The 16,818-nt window shown below is 50.9% G+C and overlaps 1 protein-coding gene across 6 annotated transcripts in view; it reads left to right on the plus strand.

Annotated features, from left to right (window-relative positions):
• The first annotated feature begins 699 nt into the window (after positions 1-699).
• Positions 700-16,818, plus strand: part of LOC105190158 (cytosolic carboxypeptidase 1) — a 42,703-nt gene continuing 26,584 nt past the window's right edge. Inside the window, exons 1-15 of one of the 6 annotated variants that reach the window (XM_025297700.1) lie at positions 1,363-1,568; positions 3,224-3,353; positions 6,891-7,039; positions 10,175-10,257; positions 11,128-11,245; positions 11,400-11,542; positions 11,916-12,060; positions 12,131-12,262; positions 12,407-12,550; positions 12,733-12,904; positions 13,995-14,061; positions 14,656-14,855; positions 15,050-15,671; positions 15,993-16,505; positions 16,640-16,818. In XM_025297700.1, the coding sequence (XP_025153485.1) occupies positions 3,250-3,353; positions 6,891-7,039; positions 10,175-10,257; positions 11,128-11,245; positions 11,400-11,542; positions 11,916-12,060; positions 12,131-12,262; positions 12,407-12,550; positions 12,733-12,904; positions 13,995-14,061; positions 14,656-14,855; positions 15,050-15,671; positions 15,993-16,505; positions 16,640-16,818 (2,771 nt within the window). In that variant the 5' untranslated portion in view covers positions 1,363-1,568; positions 3,224-3,249. Of the gene's footprint in view, positions 3,378-6,890; positions 7,040-10,174; positions 10,258-11,127; positions 11,246-11,399; positions 11,543-11,915; positions 12,061-12,130; positions 12,263-12,406; positions 12,551-12,732; positions 12,905-13,994; positions 14,062-14,655; positions 14,856-15,049; positions 15,672-15,992; positions 16,506-16,639 lie in introns of all 6 variants that reach the window. The other 5 variants (XM_025297666.1, XM_025297682.1, XM_025297689.1 and 2 more) reach the window with 5 other exon arrangements.

The following is a 16,818-nucleotide window of genomic DNA, read 5'->3' on the forward strand; positions in this document are numbered from 1 at the left end:
TGCGTCACGCATCGCTCTTTGCCCTCGTCGAGGTCTCGGTCATGATGATCATTAGCGCACGGCTGCTCTTTATCGGTTTCTCTTTCGTTTCTTCTGTCCTCTCTACGACGACGCAGCTCGACCAGCTTGGAACAGTACAATACGGATGAACGCATGAAGTCGCCGCATGAAGATTTAACCCTTAACCCTTTAACGCCCGACTTTTCTATAAGTGTTTTGAGAATAAAATTTGAGGTTTTCTTGAACTGAGACTATAAGTAGCGATAAGGAAAAAAAATATCAGAATTTTATATTGGTTTTTTTATCGTTTGTTTTTTGTTTATCGGTAAATATGACTCGGATCCTACAAGCGTGTACGAAATGAGCAACCTACACGGAGAAAAATGAAGGGTAATCCATACGACATAACTCTGATAGTCAGCTCGACATTTTTCAACTGAAACTTTACTATATTTGTAAGTGAAGTTTATCATTCAGAGCGACTGAGCTTACTATTTCAGAAGAATATCTCATAGATCACCATTTAGATGGTCAATCGTCCCTTCATTTTTCGCCGCCTAAAAAGCGCTATAGGTTTCACGAAAATAGCTTGATTTCTTGATTTTCGTGTCCGCTATATTGGATTCGCCATTTTGAATTTCTGTATTCCTTTAATTTCACATTTTGCATCTGAGAAAGCTTCCAAATGTATAAAAATTATAACAGATACCAATCTATTCATCTATAGCGCACTTCTAGATGCCAGCAACAATGCTAATTACGCCTACTTGGAATTTGACAAAACATGTTATCGTTAAAACTGAGCTAAAAGCAGATCAAACCGAATCTACAAACAATCTAGCCGCATTCGGCGCTCCTCGCTACGAAGGATCGTAATTCGCACGATAACATCAGCGACATGTATATTTCTTCTCATATATCGCATGAAGAACTGTCATTCAGAATTCGCAGAAGTCGCAGGCTGCGCGCAGTAGATTCTCGATAACTGCGACGGACGTCAGCGTGCCCGATCAGATCAACGTCATCCTACGGAGATCCGATGGTGAATCTGAAATGACCAGTTCTGAACATGAAGAGGAGTTCTGAGTGGTTCAAAGAGTCGTGATCGACAATTGCGAAAGAAGCAAATCGCTCGGTCCACGTCGGTCGAAGAACTCGGAAGCTTCTACTTCTGGCCTGGGATGGACTAACCCGATCTCCCGATGAGAGACGAGAGGACAGGAGAGGAGAGCGTGGACCGGAGTTTGAACCGGAGCGGGCTTTCGGCAATCGATAGGCAAGCTCGTGAGAGGTCGACTGCGCTCGTGGAACTTCGCACGTCCACTAATCAATCCGCGGGCGTTCTCGCGCTTATCAACAAGTGCCGCATACATCTGACCCGGGTAGAGCCGGTAGCCACGTCGTTGACGCCGCTCGTTGGCTGGCTGGTGCGCTAGTCGTGAGGTTCCCCGAAGTCGTGTCACGTCGGCAGTCAGCAGTGCCAAGCCAGGATCGTAACGATCACACCATTCCGGCGCGTTCCGGTGTCCTTGCGCCAGGATATCGCGACGGAGCAGTGCGCGGGTCAGGTGGGTCGCGGCTTCTCCTGGTGTCGCGGTCTTCGTCGTCGACGAAAACCAGCCTCTCGCCGCCCGACTCTCTCTTCGTGTTCGTCAGGGCGTCGCGTCGCGTCGCGTCGCGGCGTGGTTTACTTTAATTGATAGTTCGGTCGCGCGGCGACTTAACGACGCGTTTCGTCCTTTCCCCTGGCGAGAGTGTCCTCGTGCCGGCACGCCGCACGTGAATGAGCACGCGCCAGCGTGACAGCCGCACGCGATTTCCTCCTCGAGTTGCTCGTTTCCGTCTCTTCGATCCATCGGCTAATTACGCGATTCCGTGCGATCCGATTTTCCTTGCGGCTTCCTCGGAGCGCCATTCAACGGATAAGTATGTCGCGCACGTACGTCGCCGGAGAGACGAGGTTTCTCTATCGCCGGGTATCGATCGAGCTGCTATCGAGTTCAATTCGTCCGCGAGAATTTAGATGGCCCGAGGGCGCGCTGATCTACGATAAACGCGATCTCGCTATTTTCAGACACCACCGCCGTAAATCGTCTCGCTTTGACAATCGGGATCGAGTATCTTCAGCCGCGGATCTTGGCATTTTTTACGCTATTTCGGTTGCTGATGGCAGCGAATGGTCATGGTCGGAGCCTGGCCTGCTCTCGGCTTCGACCGACACCGCCGCTCGCTTCCGGACTTTCCGCGGCTTCGGAGTCGCCGCGTCTTCTTCTCGTTTTGGAGAATCTCAGTGTGTCAGCTTGTCTCCGAATAATCTCCCCGCCAGACGAGGTGTGTCGCAATGCACTACTCACCTGCCGCCCGTAACTCATCCTCGACATCGTCTCGCATTCTAGCGGAACCGATGCTGCCCGCGGGAGACTGATAGCGTCACGGAAGTATTTTTCAGCTTTTGGCAAAGTCCGCGCGGTCCTGCGATGGCGCTCGCTGAATAAACAGCAATTATTCTGCTTCGCGGGCTTTCGCGGCGCGCGATAAACGCGCGATAAACGGGGAGATCTCAAAGGTCAGACGGGCAGCTCGCTCTGCCAGATGCTGCTCTATTTCGGAGAGCATTTATTCACGCTTCTGGAAATACTTGTCCAACTCTCCCTGAATTTCGAGAATGCCCAGAGATCTGATACATCGCGGAAATGTCACCGAATTTGGGAACGCCCGTTGCATCGAAGGAAGTCGCAGTCGCGCGCGGTATTCGAAGTAGACGCGAGAATCTCGCGATTGAGAGCCATTATTCCCGCTGCGTTATGCGGGCCAATCTGGCCGATCTGATCGATGCACGCCAGGACGCTGGAGCAGACGCGAGGGTGCTCTCTCGCGGGCGGGAGAAAGGTGGCGCGGATTTCGAAAAGCGGCCGTCGCTAAGAATAGACGCGCCTCTTCGTGCGTGAGCGGCTGTGCTTTTAAACATAGTTTTGGCAGGGAGAAACGTCAAAACGCCTCGGAGTGGCGAAGCGCGAGGATCGCCTCGCGAATTTCGCTCTCGTACTCTCGCGCTCGCCGAGGAACTCTCGCCTGGCTGCTGTCTCTCTTTGTTTGTTCTGTCTCCTCCTGTCTCAGCTTCCATCCGGCGTGTAAAATCCACCTCTCTCCTCCTCCCGTAGATCTCCTGTCCTGTCGGTTGTCGCTCGGTTTCCCCCGGAAACGTCCGCGTTCTCTTTGACAGAGGTGCTGGTGAATGGAGACGCGACTATGAGAGGTGCGTCGCAGAAGAGCGACAAGGAGAACCAACGACCCATGGCGACGACGCAGCCCACCGTCGACGACGAAGACACGGCCGACGTCCAGCAGGAAGAGTAAAGAACCTAGAAGACAGAGTTGTGTGTTTCGTGTGTGTGTGTGTGTGTGTCTGTGTGCGCGTAGCGTCCCATTGGCACTTCCGCTCGCGATCATGCAAACGCGATGCGCATTCTTGGTCGGGAATCTTCGTTTCTCGTCACGTTGCCTCCCGTCGACGAACGAACGTGGCGCGAGGACTCGCGCGAGGGATCGTCTCGCAGGACTCATCTCGCTCGTTCCGCAGCCAACAAGCTTCGCGTCGTCGGCAGGTCGGCGTCCCGCTTCACGTAAACACGCGGACTCTCCAGCGCGCCACCGCACCGCCGCGTGCGCTGACGAATCGCTTCATTTATTATTCGCAATTACGACGAGCTCGCTGCTCGCCTCGCTCGCTTTTAGCGCTCGGCTTAAGCGAATTTCGCGCAAATCGCCGATAAATCGTGAAAGGAAGGATAATCCGCTGCGCCGCGCCGCGCCGCGCCACGCCGCGTCCTCGCTCGCTCGCTCGCTCACTCGCTCGCATGTGCGTGCTGTATTTATTTCATCGGCCATTTTCTCACTCTTTTTCGTTCCTCTTCCTTTTTCTTCGTTCGAAAGCGCGGCGCGTACTACATACCGCCGGCGTTGCGATTTGTTGCGCGCTCGGGGATAGCATTTACGTCCAATTAAGCGTACCGGCATTACCGGCCGCGAAATACCTAACGCGCGCATTAATTGTTCGGATGAAGGGGTCGAGCACGTCAAAGGGGAAGCCCACGAGGAGAGAAAGAGAGAGAGAGAGAGGGAGAGAGAGAGAGAGAGTGAGAGAGAGAGAGAGAGAGAGAGAGAGAGAGAGAGAGGCACCGATGCTCATTAATTGCGCCGCTTTAATAAGCCGGGGAGTCGAAGAAATTTCGTAATTGTTGTGCCTGCGTTCCGCGAACTGCCCTCCGATGCTCACCGTGTAGCTTTTCTCGTTAGCGCACAGACGCACCACGCTTTACGCAGTATATAACTCACGCATTCGCTTTAATCCCCCGGCGATACGCGCGCGCCCGTTTTGAATTATTACAGGCCGCGCGAGTCGCGCAGGGAGGCGCGCAGCGAGACTTGAAGAGATGGGGAACGTCTCTGTACTCTGTGAGCACACAAATAAACGTCTTTCTCAGCGAAGATCGATTTTTCTTCTTATTTTTGTATCCGCCTGTTCGAGACGAGGTCGACCGCACTGACGACCACGACGACGACGACGACGACGACGACGACGACGACGACGACGACGACGACGACGGCGACGACGACGACGACGGCGATGAGGAAACTTCCTGCGCGTCATCCTCCGCATGGATTTTTCCGCCCGCTTTTCTGCCCGAGCGAGGTCGCCACGCCACCTTCTCTAACGCGATTAAAGACGCGCTAGAATCGCGTCCATAATGCAAGGTATGCGCCGGGATGAAAAATTCTGACGAGGGAAACTCTCTCTCTCGTCAGCATCGAGGATTCCAAGCGGAGCGGCCAAGTTCGAGTCCGCGCCGGCCGATACGCAGTTGGACACTTAATTGTTCGCTAATGAGCGCCGTCGTCGGCCCCCGCGTGGCCTCTCCCCCGTCTCCGCGCGATCCCGCATTATCCCGCGCTACGGTTATTTTCGCGCGCGCCGCTTTCCGCCCTGGCTGCATTAATTAACCTTGGCAACGATGCGCATCGCTTTTCCAATGGTTGACTTTAATCCACGCGGCATTGACTGACTGCGGCCAGATGATCGCGATTAATAGCACTTCCGACCGCCTTGGCCGCCGGCCAATGGAGATTCATTGATGCGACGACAGACGAGCTCGTCGCTTCGCCAGCGATCGCGCGACACAGCCAACGCCATTGTCCGTTTCTCGTTGCGGCGAAATTGATCACATTCGGCGACCTGTCACCTCAACACGCCAACGGCACTTTCGAGCGCTTCTCGCGCGCTTATATGCCACCTGCACAATGGCCGGTGTCACTTCCCTCGCGATAAGAGCCGATCATTAATCAACTTCTTCTTCTTCGGCACTGCGCCGAAAAGGGAGAGAATTAACGTGACAACGAACGAATCTAAAGGCGGCTTTGTCGAAGGAGATGGGGAACTTTGGCTTCTTACGGAGCAGAATTTCTGGCATGTGGAAGTCCGCGAGTCCGTTTCATCGTCACGTTTCTTCAACCGAGCCTTTTCTCCGCGCATGCGGGCTCTCTTGTTGGGCCAGCTGTCGAAGATTGAGGACTGCGAGTCGAATATCGGAGCCTGCCGAGCCAAGAGCGAGATTAATCGACTGGTCGAATCTGTTCGATCTGTTGTCTGCGAGATCCTCAATTTCCGACGTTTGATCCGGCACAGCTTGAAGCGGCGCGATACTGTGCTGGCTTGCAGCTTCTGCTCCCCGGCGTCTTGTTCGTCATTGGGTAATCGCACTGCACGCTTTTGAATCGAGCGCGCGAATGCTTTGACGTTGTTGCGTATCATCGCGATGCGGTGATCGCCGAACCCGACGCACAGGGTGCCTCGGAAATGTCCAGGATTGGATCGAGTTGAGTTAGTTTCACTATAATATCCGTCACATATACTATAGCGGAACTAACTCAACTCGACCCAATCCTGGACATTTCGGAAGCACTCACACTGTTGTGATACAGAAAATTGATTTGTCCAAAACGGTCTACAGCATTCAATCTTCAATCGATCGGGACGATTTGTTTTTCTTCAATGAAGGCGAGAAGATTACTGAGCGATTCTACCGAGCGATATCTTCGATATCAGGAATCCTTACCAAATCCTTGATTAAGACAAAGTATGAAATATTGATACATTTTCAGAAGATGATTTTTTCTACTTCTGTCAACGCGCAAACCATTATAATTGCCAGACAGATGAATCCATGGATTGTGAATCTGTTACTACTCAACTCCTAAACTCATAACCCCGAACCCCATAACTTCAAGCCCTATAACCCCGAACTTCGTAATCTCAAACCCCATAATACTTCGGACCCCGAAACTCAAGTCAACCCGCTTTGATAGAAGTAGAAAAAATCATCGTCCTTTGAAAATGTATCAATATTTCATACTTTGTCTATTAAGGATTCGGTTAGGATACCTGATATCGAAAATATCGCCGGGATAGAATTGTAGGCAATCTTCTCACCTTCATTTAAAGAAAGAAAAATCGTCCCAATCGGTTGACACTTGAATGCTGTTGAGTGCTTTTTGAACATCAATTTCCTGCGTCACAACAACTCGGGGTTATAGGGCTCGAAGTTATGAGGTTCGGGCTTATGAGGTTTGAAGTTTACGAGTCGAGTAGTAAAAGATTTACAATCCATGGATTCATAGTCTGGCAATTATAATGGTTTGCGCGTTGACAGAAGTAAAAAACATCATCTTCTGGAAATATATCCATATTTCATACTTTGTTGTTCACAACACTGTGCGACGTAGCGTGCGTAATAGATGTCTCGGCGGGGCCGAACGGTAATTGTTCTCGTTGTCGATCCCCCTCGACTGGAAGTAAATGACATTTCTCGTTGTTTTCTTGCGGCTGGGTTCAGTGTGATGTCAGCGGGTAACAAAAGCGCGGACGAGGCTGTGAGCGACGCGCTGTTGGAGAAGCTCCGAGCGCACGCGGCTAAGCCGCAAGAAGCAGCCGAGGCGTTCCGGACGGTCCTGGCCAAGATTCACGCGCGTGTCACTTCGTCAGGTACGTACTCTGAATTCTTGCACTTTCGGCGGACGCGATAGCCTAACGGTTGTTCAGCCTGACGATCGTGACGTAAGGCCTCTTGCCGACAGGCGCAGGAGCGTGGAAGATGAAAGGTCTCGCGTGAAGCGCGCTCGCAGGAACAGGCAGAAATTTCGACGGAATGTCGAGCCGACATTCTGGCCCGACATGTCGATTCCTTCGATCAGGATTTTGCTTCGTCCGTTGTCACGCGAACTCGACCAATTTTTCTTCTCGTCTTCTTCCGTGTGTCGTCTGGAAAGTTACACGATTGCGAAAATCGCGCCGGAAGCGCGCGTCTCACGGGTGAAACCTTCCAGCCTTTTCAATTTCGATGATTTCATGCGCTGGAGAGTGCTGAAGCGATGCTGAGAAATATGTCCGGTCTTCGTCTCGATTACGTCGCCAGACCGTTTACCTTCTCATTAGCGCTCGGTATCGCGTGTCGCCTTCGTTAGCGCACCGTAACGGCGCAGGACAAGCGCATGATTGCGCCGGCGCGAATAGCGGCCGCTGCGGCAATAAAGTTCGAAACGAATTGAGGAAGATTGGACATTTAAGGGCGAAATTCGTGCCGGTATATTATTACCTGCCGACGAGCGCGCGATAGGCGAGCTCCGAGACGACGCTGGAACTCGCGCGATTGATCATTCTCGTGCGATAAGCCGGCGCGTTAGTCGGCTATGCTGATCGTCGCTCCGCGCAATATCGCGTACCGTTCTCGCACGTAAAATCGCGTAAAATCCGAAATTCTTACGGAGGAAACATCAGCTGTCGTCCGTGCCCCCGGTCGTGAAAGGGACACGCGATTCGGTGATCGTGTTCCGATCATGACTGCTCTCGGTGTCCGATCTTGCGCGACCAAGTTGTGCGATTCGCGGCACTTTCTGGTAAATCGCCATCAACTTGACGCCATCGTTTACGCCAAGCTGAACTCCGACTTCCGACGTGTCTCGCGAATGACTCGCGAGTGAGACCAAGACGAAACTCCCCGCGTAATCGATCAGCTGATAGAGTACAAGCTGTTGGGTGAGCAAGAAAGTGTTCTGAGCTGTTTCTTTGCAAAATTCGATCTTTATCCAACAGAACCAAACGAAAAAATATTAATCAGCGAAATATTCCCCGTTTGCATCGATGACCTTTTCAGTCAGCGCGGAGTTTATGTCCAGCAATGCTTGCAATTTGTCCGTTTCAATCTCTCGAGGGCGTCCAGCAAGCGGTTCATCCTCAAGACTGAAATCTCCTTGGCGAAATTGTTTATACCATCTTTTACATGTAGCATGACTTACAGCGTTCTCTCCATATGCAGCACAAATCATTTCAGTGGCTTCAGCAGCATTTCTCTTCAGATGAAACGCGAAGTGGATGGACAATCGAATATGCTCTTTTGTTATCGCCATCGTGAACATCACTGATTTTTCAGGTTATGTGCATCAACCGCATGGCATTTTAAAAAGCCTGATGTCAACGCTTTAAAACCGCAAAAGGGCGGGAAGATAAATAAACTTTAAATTGTTGCTTCGGTTGTATCAAATCTAAAGCTCAGAACTCTTTCGCTCACCTAATACTTCGGTTAGAAGGAACGGTATAAGGAGCACGTCGTCGAACCTGTTCGCTCTCGTCATTTCCGCTTGAACTTTCGCCGTCGCGTGCGCCCGTCAGACGTCAGTCGTCCGATCTAGCCGGAATTTTCGGACACCTGGCGCGAACAGGTGCCGGTGTGCAAACAGTGGCCGGTCACCCTTCATTTCGATTGCGTAATGATTTTCGGTGAGGCTACGGCAGATCCGTTGGATGCGCTCCAGCGCGAGCTGTGCGGCTCCGGACGATGCACACGCTCTTGTGGAGCGCGCGCCAATTTGATAAGGCGAGAATGAACAATCTAACGGTCCTCTTGGCCGGCACCACCGCGGAAATCGCGGGACTCTCGCCCGCTCGCTCGCTCGCTCGCTCGCTCGCTCGGCCCGCAAGCTATCTCGTCGCTGCTAATAGCAGCCGAAATTTTGCGACATAGTTGGACACGTACAACGCGCGGACGTTACTAAATTTCCACCGCAGGCCACTCGCCGACGCGTCGCGCCGGCGGGCGCATTTAATTACGACATCAGGAGCAAGAATTAAACATTTAGCGGTTCAGCGTGGATCGCGCGGATTTATGTTACACCTTGCCGAGAATCACGCACACGACGACCGTGTGCGTCGCCGTGAATTCTTCATGATTATCGCTCGCGACGTCGGTATCAATTGGCGTGGCGTCAAGTCCGAGAGAATCGTGCCAATGCACGGCGTCTCTGACTTCTCGCGAAGAATTCTCTCCAAGCACCGGTCGTTTATTAGCGCTGAGGCCGCGATCCAACATTGGTAACATTGACGATGTCCGGCGCTCCGCGAGCGCGAGTTACGACCTCACGAATTCAACCCTGGGAGTGCGGACGGAGCGCGCGTTCGTTTGTTAAGGGGAGGTTCTCGTGTAGAGACCTAAAAGGTAGCTCAATTTTGGGAATCTTTTTCAAGCGAATTCTAAGGGATATCAATGGGAGAGTTTTTGCTATAAATTTATTGTACTCTTGGTACGCAAAATACATTTTTTTTCGTCAAAAAAGTACGAGTGCTTCCGGTGGGCCGCGCAGGATTTGCTGCCGTTGCTCATCAAAAGCACTCACTTCCCTGTTTTTTCTGACAAAAAAATGTATTTTGTATACTAAGAATATAACAAATTTATAGAAATAAAAATCTCCCATTGATATCCCTTGCAATTCGCTTGAAAAAAATTCCCAAAGTTGAGCTACTTTTTAGGCCTCTACATGAGAACCTTTCCTTAACGTCGTGGCGCGCGGAAAGGAGGCACCGTGACGGTGAACGTGCATTATCCCGAAGAATCAGCATTTCGAAATTTTGGAAAGTAACATTTTCCGGGAAAATTCCTTTCCAGGATAATGTCTCGCTTTGTAATTTTCGCAAAGATCTTCACGGGACGATGCATGCCCACCGTCGTAACGGCTAGCGCCATATTGCGCTTGCGAGCCGCGGCCGCAATCTGAGGGTTGATTACGGAAGAGCGAGGAGGGAAAAGGACGAAGGGACAAACCAGGCTGTTGAAAATGTGTTTTGCAGACCGGCGGATACGCGAGCGCACATTGGAGAAGCTCTGGCAGAAGAACTCCGGCGCGATGGAGTCGTTCATGGTGGCGCTGGAGGTGAATAATTTTTAATTAAAGTAACCCCTCGGGGTGAGTCGTCGTTATGTGTCATTTCATCGGCAACGTTCGTTGCAACGTGCATACCTTATCGGCGCGCAGGGATAAGCTACGAGCGTTTCGCGTGTTAACAGCCTCACTGATCGATCCTGAACGCACGTGTACGTTGCATGGGTGCGTGTGTGTGGGTGCGAGCAGGAGAGAGAGAGAGAAAGAGAGAGAGAGAGAGAGAGAGAGAGAGAGAGAATTATTACGGGCGTTTACGGTCGCTCTCGGCCGGTCGTTCGTTCATATCGAGACACACACACACATATAGCGTGGAAGCAATTAAGGAGTTTGGATAACCGCGCGCGCGCGCGCGCGCGGTAATCTGCCGTTATCCGCGGAACTGCCTGGCGGTGTCATGCGACACGCTCCGCGTTCCGCATTGTCTGCACGCCTGGGAAAGCCCCGCGAAGCACCTAGCTCGTAAAACTGGATACTCGCGCCTGTTTCAGTTGCCGACAAGTGTTGTGCGCGCAGTGTAGATTAGAGTAATCGCACGGACGCCGGCGTGTTCACGCGACTGTGTAATTACATTTTAGCGCGTTATCTCGCGCCGAGCGAGATGTCTCGGGCCTCTCTCTCTCTCTCTCTCTCTCTCTCTCTCTCTCTCTCTCTCTCTCTCTCGTAGTTGGACCGTTAGACAGACGGAAGTGGGAAGCGCGCGAGCTTCTCTCTCTCTCTCTCTCTCTCTCCCTCTCTCCCTCTCTCTCTCTCTCTCTCTCTCTCTCTCTCTCTCTCTCTCTCTCTCCTTTCCCTCGCTTCGCGATCTAACGTATTATAAAGGAGCGTGCGTGATTAAAATAATGACGATGCTCTTCTTTTCAGACCTGCAAGGATCACGTCGCCGACTGCAGTATCACCGGCATTCTGCACGAATGCATATCGCCCCGAGCGAGCAAGAGCAAGTCCAAGAAGAAAGGCAGCAAGAACAAAAGTGCCACAAGTAAAACGGCAATCGCTCATTGCGAAAAAAAAAGAATAAGAAAAGAAAGATACCGTTGTTGAGTAGTAAAGAGAGCTCGCGTATATTCGTGTAGTCGACATCGAGTCTTTCGGGATCGGGAGTAACGCGCTTGTTTTTCTCTTCTTTTTAACAGGAACCAGTAGCCGAATGGCGGTCATTCAACTGATCAACTTGGGTATCACGCAAGTCCTAGTTAAACTTTTAATAAATCTCCAACACGCAGACACCATCACGAACGAAATGCTCACCCAAGACATCCTCAGTATTTTGGGCCAGGTAATTCTCGCCAGTTCCAAGATCCATGTGTGTCTCTTTTACTTTTTTGTTTTTTATACTTTCCGACGTGAAATGAAATTATATCCAAGTTTTTCAAACGAAATCAATGACAAGGGGATAAAATTTCGGTCAGGTATAATAAACATGAATATTTTAGCAAACAGTGAGTACGTACCGAGAGATAAATATTTTTACGTATATACATCGATATTTTTTATGTAAAATTTTTAATTATTTCATGAATTTTATAAAAATATATTTTCACATATATATACATATATATATATATATATATGTTTTTATGTCTCTGAATATATCGAACATTTTATAGATTTTCTCTACAAGATATGAAATACATCGCGTTTGTTTCCAGGTGGCGCAGAGGGACCAGAAGTTCGTGTCGAAGATGAAATTGCTCAATTCCATCAAAGTGTTCCATACGCTGCTAAGACAGCACTATAACAACAGCAAGATATTACTGCCGTTGCTGTTGATCATCAAGACTCTCGCGAAAAACCGTAAGCGATCATCGATCCTCGGATCACTTTGTGCGTTCATTCGATACAAGCACGATCGTCTCTTCGGCAGCTTTTTCCTTACAAACCCTGGTGAAGGACGGCATCGCCAATACCTTGGAGAAAACGTTCGTCAGCGTCGGCTATACACCGCACTTGAAATTGAGAACTCTGTTGGAATGCCTCAAGCACTTCACGACCAACAGTACGTACACACGCATTCCTCGTTTCCCTCTATCAGCCCGATTATCCTCTTCCCTTTTGTTCCCCACCCCCCCACCCTCCCACCAATTTTCTTCGCATGACGCTCCCAGTTGCCAGTACCTCCGACATGGCACTTTGCTTTCAGAGCTCTGCTGCAATAAACTCGTCAAAGTGGGAATAGTGCACCTGCTGATGCGAATATTCGAAAGGTGGGAGCGCTTCGACGGCCCGATGCGACTGAAAATTTGTAATTACGCCCTGAACACTCTTCAGCATCTCTGCGTGATAAGTAAGTTCGTCGTCTGGTCAGGCCTTGGTCAGGAATTTCCCGATAATTCGGAGGACAGCACGAGAGCATGTCGTGTGTCTCGCGTTCGTGTTGCTTTTCTCGTCTTTTGAACGCGCGTCATTCTTGAAAGTCCGACCGGCGAGTCATGCGTGTGCTCTCTTCTCTTTGTCCACTCGCTCTAGAAGCCGGCAGGAAGGCTATCAAGTCGAACAACGGCCTACAGCTACTGTACCGGTTCTGCACGAACTGTCCGGAGGACAAAGCCTACGACTGCCTGCTGTCTCGTATTTGCGGTATAATCAATCAGTGTCTGGAAAAGAAGGAATTACCGGTGCCCGAAATGTCGCCCGCGAGGTGAATGAAACGTTCGAGGTCGTACCGACCGGTCCATCGCGAATCCAGCCTGCCATGCGTGCGACACTCGTGATACACTTATTGTTCTACGGAGTGTTGTATCGAAAGGTGCTTCGAGGCTTTTTGCAGGCTCGTGGTACTCGCTGAGCTGAGCGAACAATGCTTTGTCAACACAGCTATGCGAATCGATTTACCTCTCGGGATAAACGTGGGAAACGTGGTGGTTACCCCGCGGTGTGAAGAAGAGAGAACTCTTACGGATTGTACGGAATTGTCTTATCACTTTTTACGAGACATTTTCTCATTTCGTTTCTTTTTTTTCGCCTCTTTCGTGATCGTTATTATTCTGGGTGTTACATCCCTTTCGACATTTTTGTAACACCAGAGAGGGGATTTTCTCTCGTTAACAAAGTGAGATTTGAATTTCGGTCTGTCGTAAAGAGAGCATTCCGCACGTCATTCTTCCATTTTCAGTACGTATCGTCGATGTTATGTCGGCTGAGCACTACTTTCTGTTCGATCTAATGAGTGCAACTGCGAGCCTGCGAGGCTCTTTAATCACCTTTCGATAACTTCCTGCAGGTCTTAACGAGTGCTAAGTAATTCCCCAGTGCGCATTATGCAAGAGCATAAGTGAATATTACAGGCTGCGAATCTACACGATGCGTAACGCGCGAAAAGCACCGGTGTAATACATAAAATGATTATTTATCCAGAGATCATGCTGTTTTTCAAGTACAAAATTTCCACATTTTTGTACGACGTATAAGCACACCTCGATTCACCGGCTCTGTAATTATCTCACTAAAAATCATTCCATTCGCGGAATCAATCACCCGCCTGTATCCGTATCGCTTCAAGCACACTTTGTGTTCGGCTTGTGCCTCGCGTTCTAATGACAAGTAGGTATCCAGTATACCGAAACAAAGAAACCGAAACAGCTAACGGTAGTCTCGTTACGCAACATAATCGGACTTGATTGGAAACTAATCGGATTGTCAGTGGCATGATTATATGTCTTTTTGATGAGGACAACGTCACACGCGCGGTAACTAAATTCTCGACCGACTCTTCTTTTTTCTGCATGCAGATTCGTTTTGCCCGAAGTGAATGTCAGGGCGAATAGCGCTGAAAGCGGTAGCGACATCGACAGCCAGGTGTGTACTTTTCCCTCGCGACACCTTTCAGCCCGACCTAGCGCTCTCGCTACGTGACCGCTCAGGGATTGCCGATTGAAGATGAGAACTTGAAGAGTCGACGTGATCAAGATCGAAATTAGTTGATTCCAGTATCGGGCACTGGTCGATCGAAATCTCAGTCGACGGAAACAATCGGCAAATCGTCAGTTTAAAACTGATCGATCGCCACACGCATGCAATCATGAATAATTTAATCGATCAATGTAATTATTAATTAATTAACGTATTAATTAATTAATCGATCGGATTAAAATAATCGATCGGGGCAGTGATTGCGCGTAATCGCGATGTAATCTCAATGTTAGTATGAATTATCTCGGTCAACTGAAATTTTTATCGATCAGCTGACTCTTCAAATTCTAAATTCTGTTCCGCGATCGTCGAGTCTCCAGCATCACCTCAGCCTTGACGCGGACTCGCAGCGTAGCGCACTCGTCGACGGGGAGCATTGCGGCCCTTCATAATACGATTTTCGCTTTACGAACGTTACGTTACGTAACCCTTACGGTACCGTTGTATTCCCTCGTGACTAGGATATCTATTTCCGCATAGGCGAACAGCGTGGTGTCGGCCGGCAGACTGTACAGCGATCTGGACTCCGGCGATGATGAGGAGGAGGAGGAGGAGGAAGAAGAGAGCCACGACTCCAGAAACACGATCGACAACGCGATCTACATGAGCGACGAGGTGGACGAGGGCAAATTCTTCGCCGGGGTCTTCACGTCGCAAAGGTCCGAGGAGGATCTCGTTGGGTACGCGGCGGCTCGTCTTGTCGTTGATGTCGATTCCATATCCTTTCAAATATCCTTTCAAGTATCCAATTCCTTCGGAATCTCAATTTCCCTACACGTGTACCAAACATACTTCTCCTCTCCCCTACAAATAGAGAAGAAAGAAATAACAGCAGATACCGTATAACGTGTCGGTGAATTCGTCCCATTCACAGGTATCACACGTTCTTCCGCGAACTGGGCGGCCTGCGATCGCAGCTGCGCATCGCCGGCTCATCCGCCGCCAAGCTAAGCGAGTTTGGCTTCATCGAGGACGATCAAACGGACTCGCAGCAGCTGACGAGGAGGACTGGAAAGGCCAAGACACCCCCGAGGGATTTCACGAGACTGAACGGCACGACGAAGCAGCAACCTGTGACGGGCGACAGGCACCGATTGAAGATCCTGGAGGACGCGTCGGCCGAGCTGACCGACCAGGACGCGTATTGCGCGATGGCGAGCAGGGTGAGGAGCGTTATCGGCTTCGTGAAGGTCGCCTATCCGGACTGGATCGGCGGCGATGGGTCGAGGGAAGCCGAGCCGCTCAACACCAAGGACCGCAAGGTGTGCCGCGCGAAATTGCTCACCTGCGTGGAGCGCGGTCTCCACGCCTCCACCGTCCAGGAAGTCGTTTACGACCTCGACGCTGTCGCGAGTCACGCCTGCCGCCAGGGGCGAGACGCGAGGCCGCTCGACAACTGCGACGAGAAGAGGCTCGGCAAGCGCGCCTCGCCGGAGACGAAGCAGTTGCAATTCGAGTCGAGATTCGAAAGCGGAAACCTCAGGAAAGCCATTCAGGTATAGGCCGGTACACTCGCGATCTTTATGTAATCGATTATGTTGGCGTTACATAAGGCCTGCTGTCGCGACGATGCAATGCGGGAGTTTCTATCGAGTTCTATCCCAGCCTACATACACGAGTACCTCGCGTTCGAAAGACGTAACGTGAGCCACTAGGTGAGCGCTCATTCTGCCATTGGAATGTTGAGAAAGATAATCACTGATCGCTCACGATCGTAACGCTTCGCTCCGCTGAACCACCCACGCGCGCGCTCTTTTTCTCTCTCGAAACGTCCTCACTATTCTTCGTCATGGTCCTCTTTATTCCTTCGCGCGCAGATTGGCCCGCGGGAGTACGACCTCATCCTGACACCGGACGTCAACAGCGGCTCCCGGCATCAGTGGTTTTACTTCGAGGTCTCCAACATGGAGGCGAACGCGCCGTACACGTTCAACATCATCAACTGCGAGAAGGCGAACTCGCAGTTCAACTTCGGCATGAAGCCGATACTGTTCAGCGTGACGGAGGCGAAATGCGGCCGAGCGGGCTGGGTGAGGACCGGCGTCGACATTTGTTATTATCGGAACTGTTACCAGCGGCCAGCCCGGGGCAAGACCTACCTGACGACGTCCTTCACGGTCACGTTTCCTCACGCGCACGACGTTTGTTACCTGGCCTATCACTTCCCCTACACGTACAGCCAGCTGATGACCAATATCTGGAAGTGGATGAGGAGGAGCGCCAACGCGAAGCTTTATTTCCGCGCGGAGACGCTCTGCGAGACTCTCAACGGCAATGAGAATCCTGTGCTCACCGTCACGTCGCCGGATTCCAGGAGCAACCCCATACATGTGAGAATCGCCTTTTCTCTCTCTCTCTCTCTCTCTCGAGACCAAAGTCTCCGATAAGTATAAATATAACGTTCGATCGCGCTCGACGTGGCAGACACACTCGAACGGTAAGCCCTCGTGTTTCGCTGTTTCAGGGCCGCAAAGTGATCTTCTTGACGTCCAGGGTGCACCCTGGCGAAAGCAACGCCTCGTGGGTAATGCACGGAACGCTCAAGGCCCTCCTGAGCGACAGCCAATACGCCTGCAGCCTACGCGACGATTATGTGTTCAAAATAATTCCTATGCTAAATATAGAAGGAGTCGTGAACGGCTG

This window comes from Harpegnathos saltator, unplaced genomic scaffold (genome assembly GCF_003227715.2).
Source record: "Harpegnathos saltator strain DR-91 unplaced genomic scaffold, Hsal_v8.6 scaffold10, whole genome shotgun sequence".
Lineage (NCBI taxonomy): Eukaryota > Metazoa > Arthropoda > Insecta > Hymenoptera > Formicidae > Harpegnathos > Harpegnathos saltator.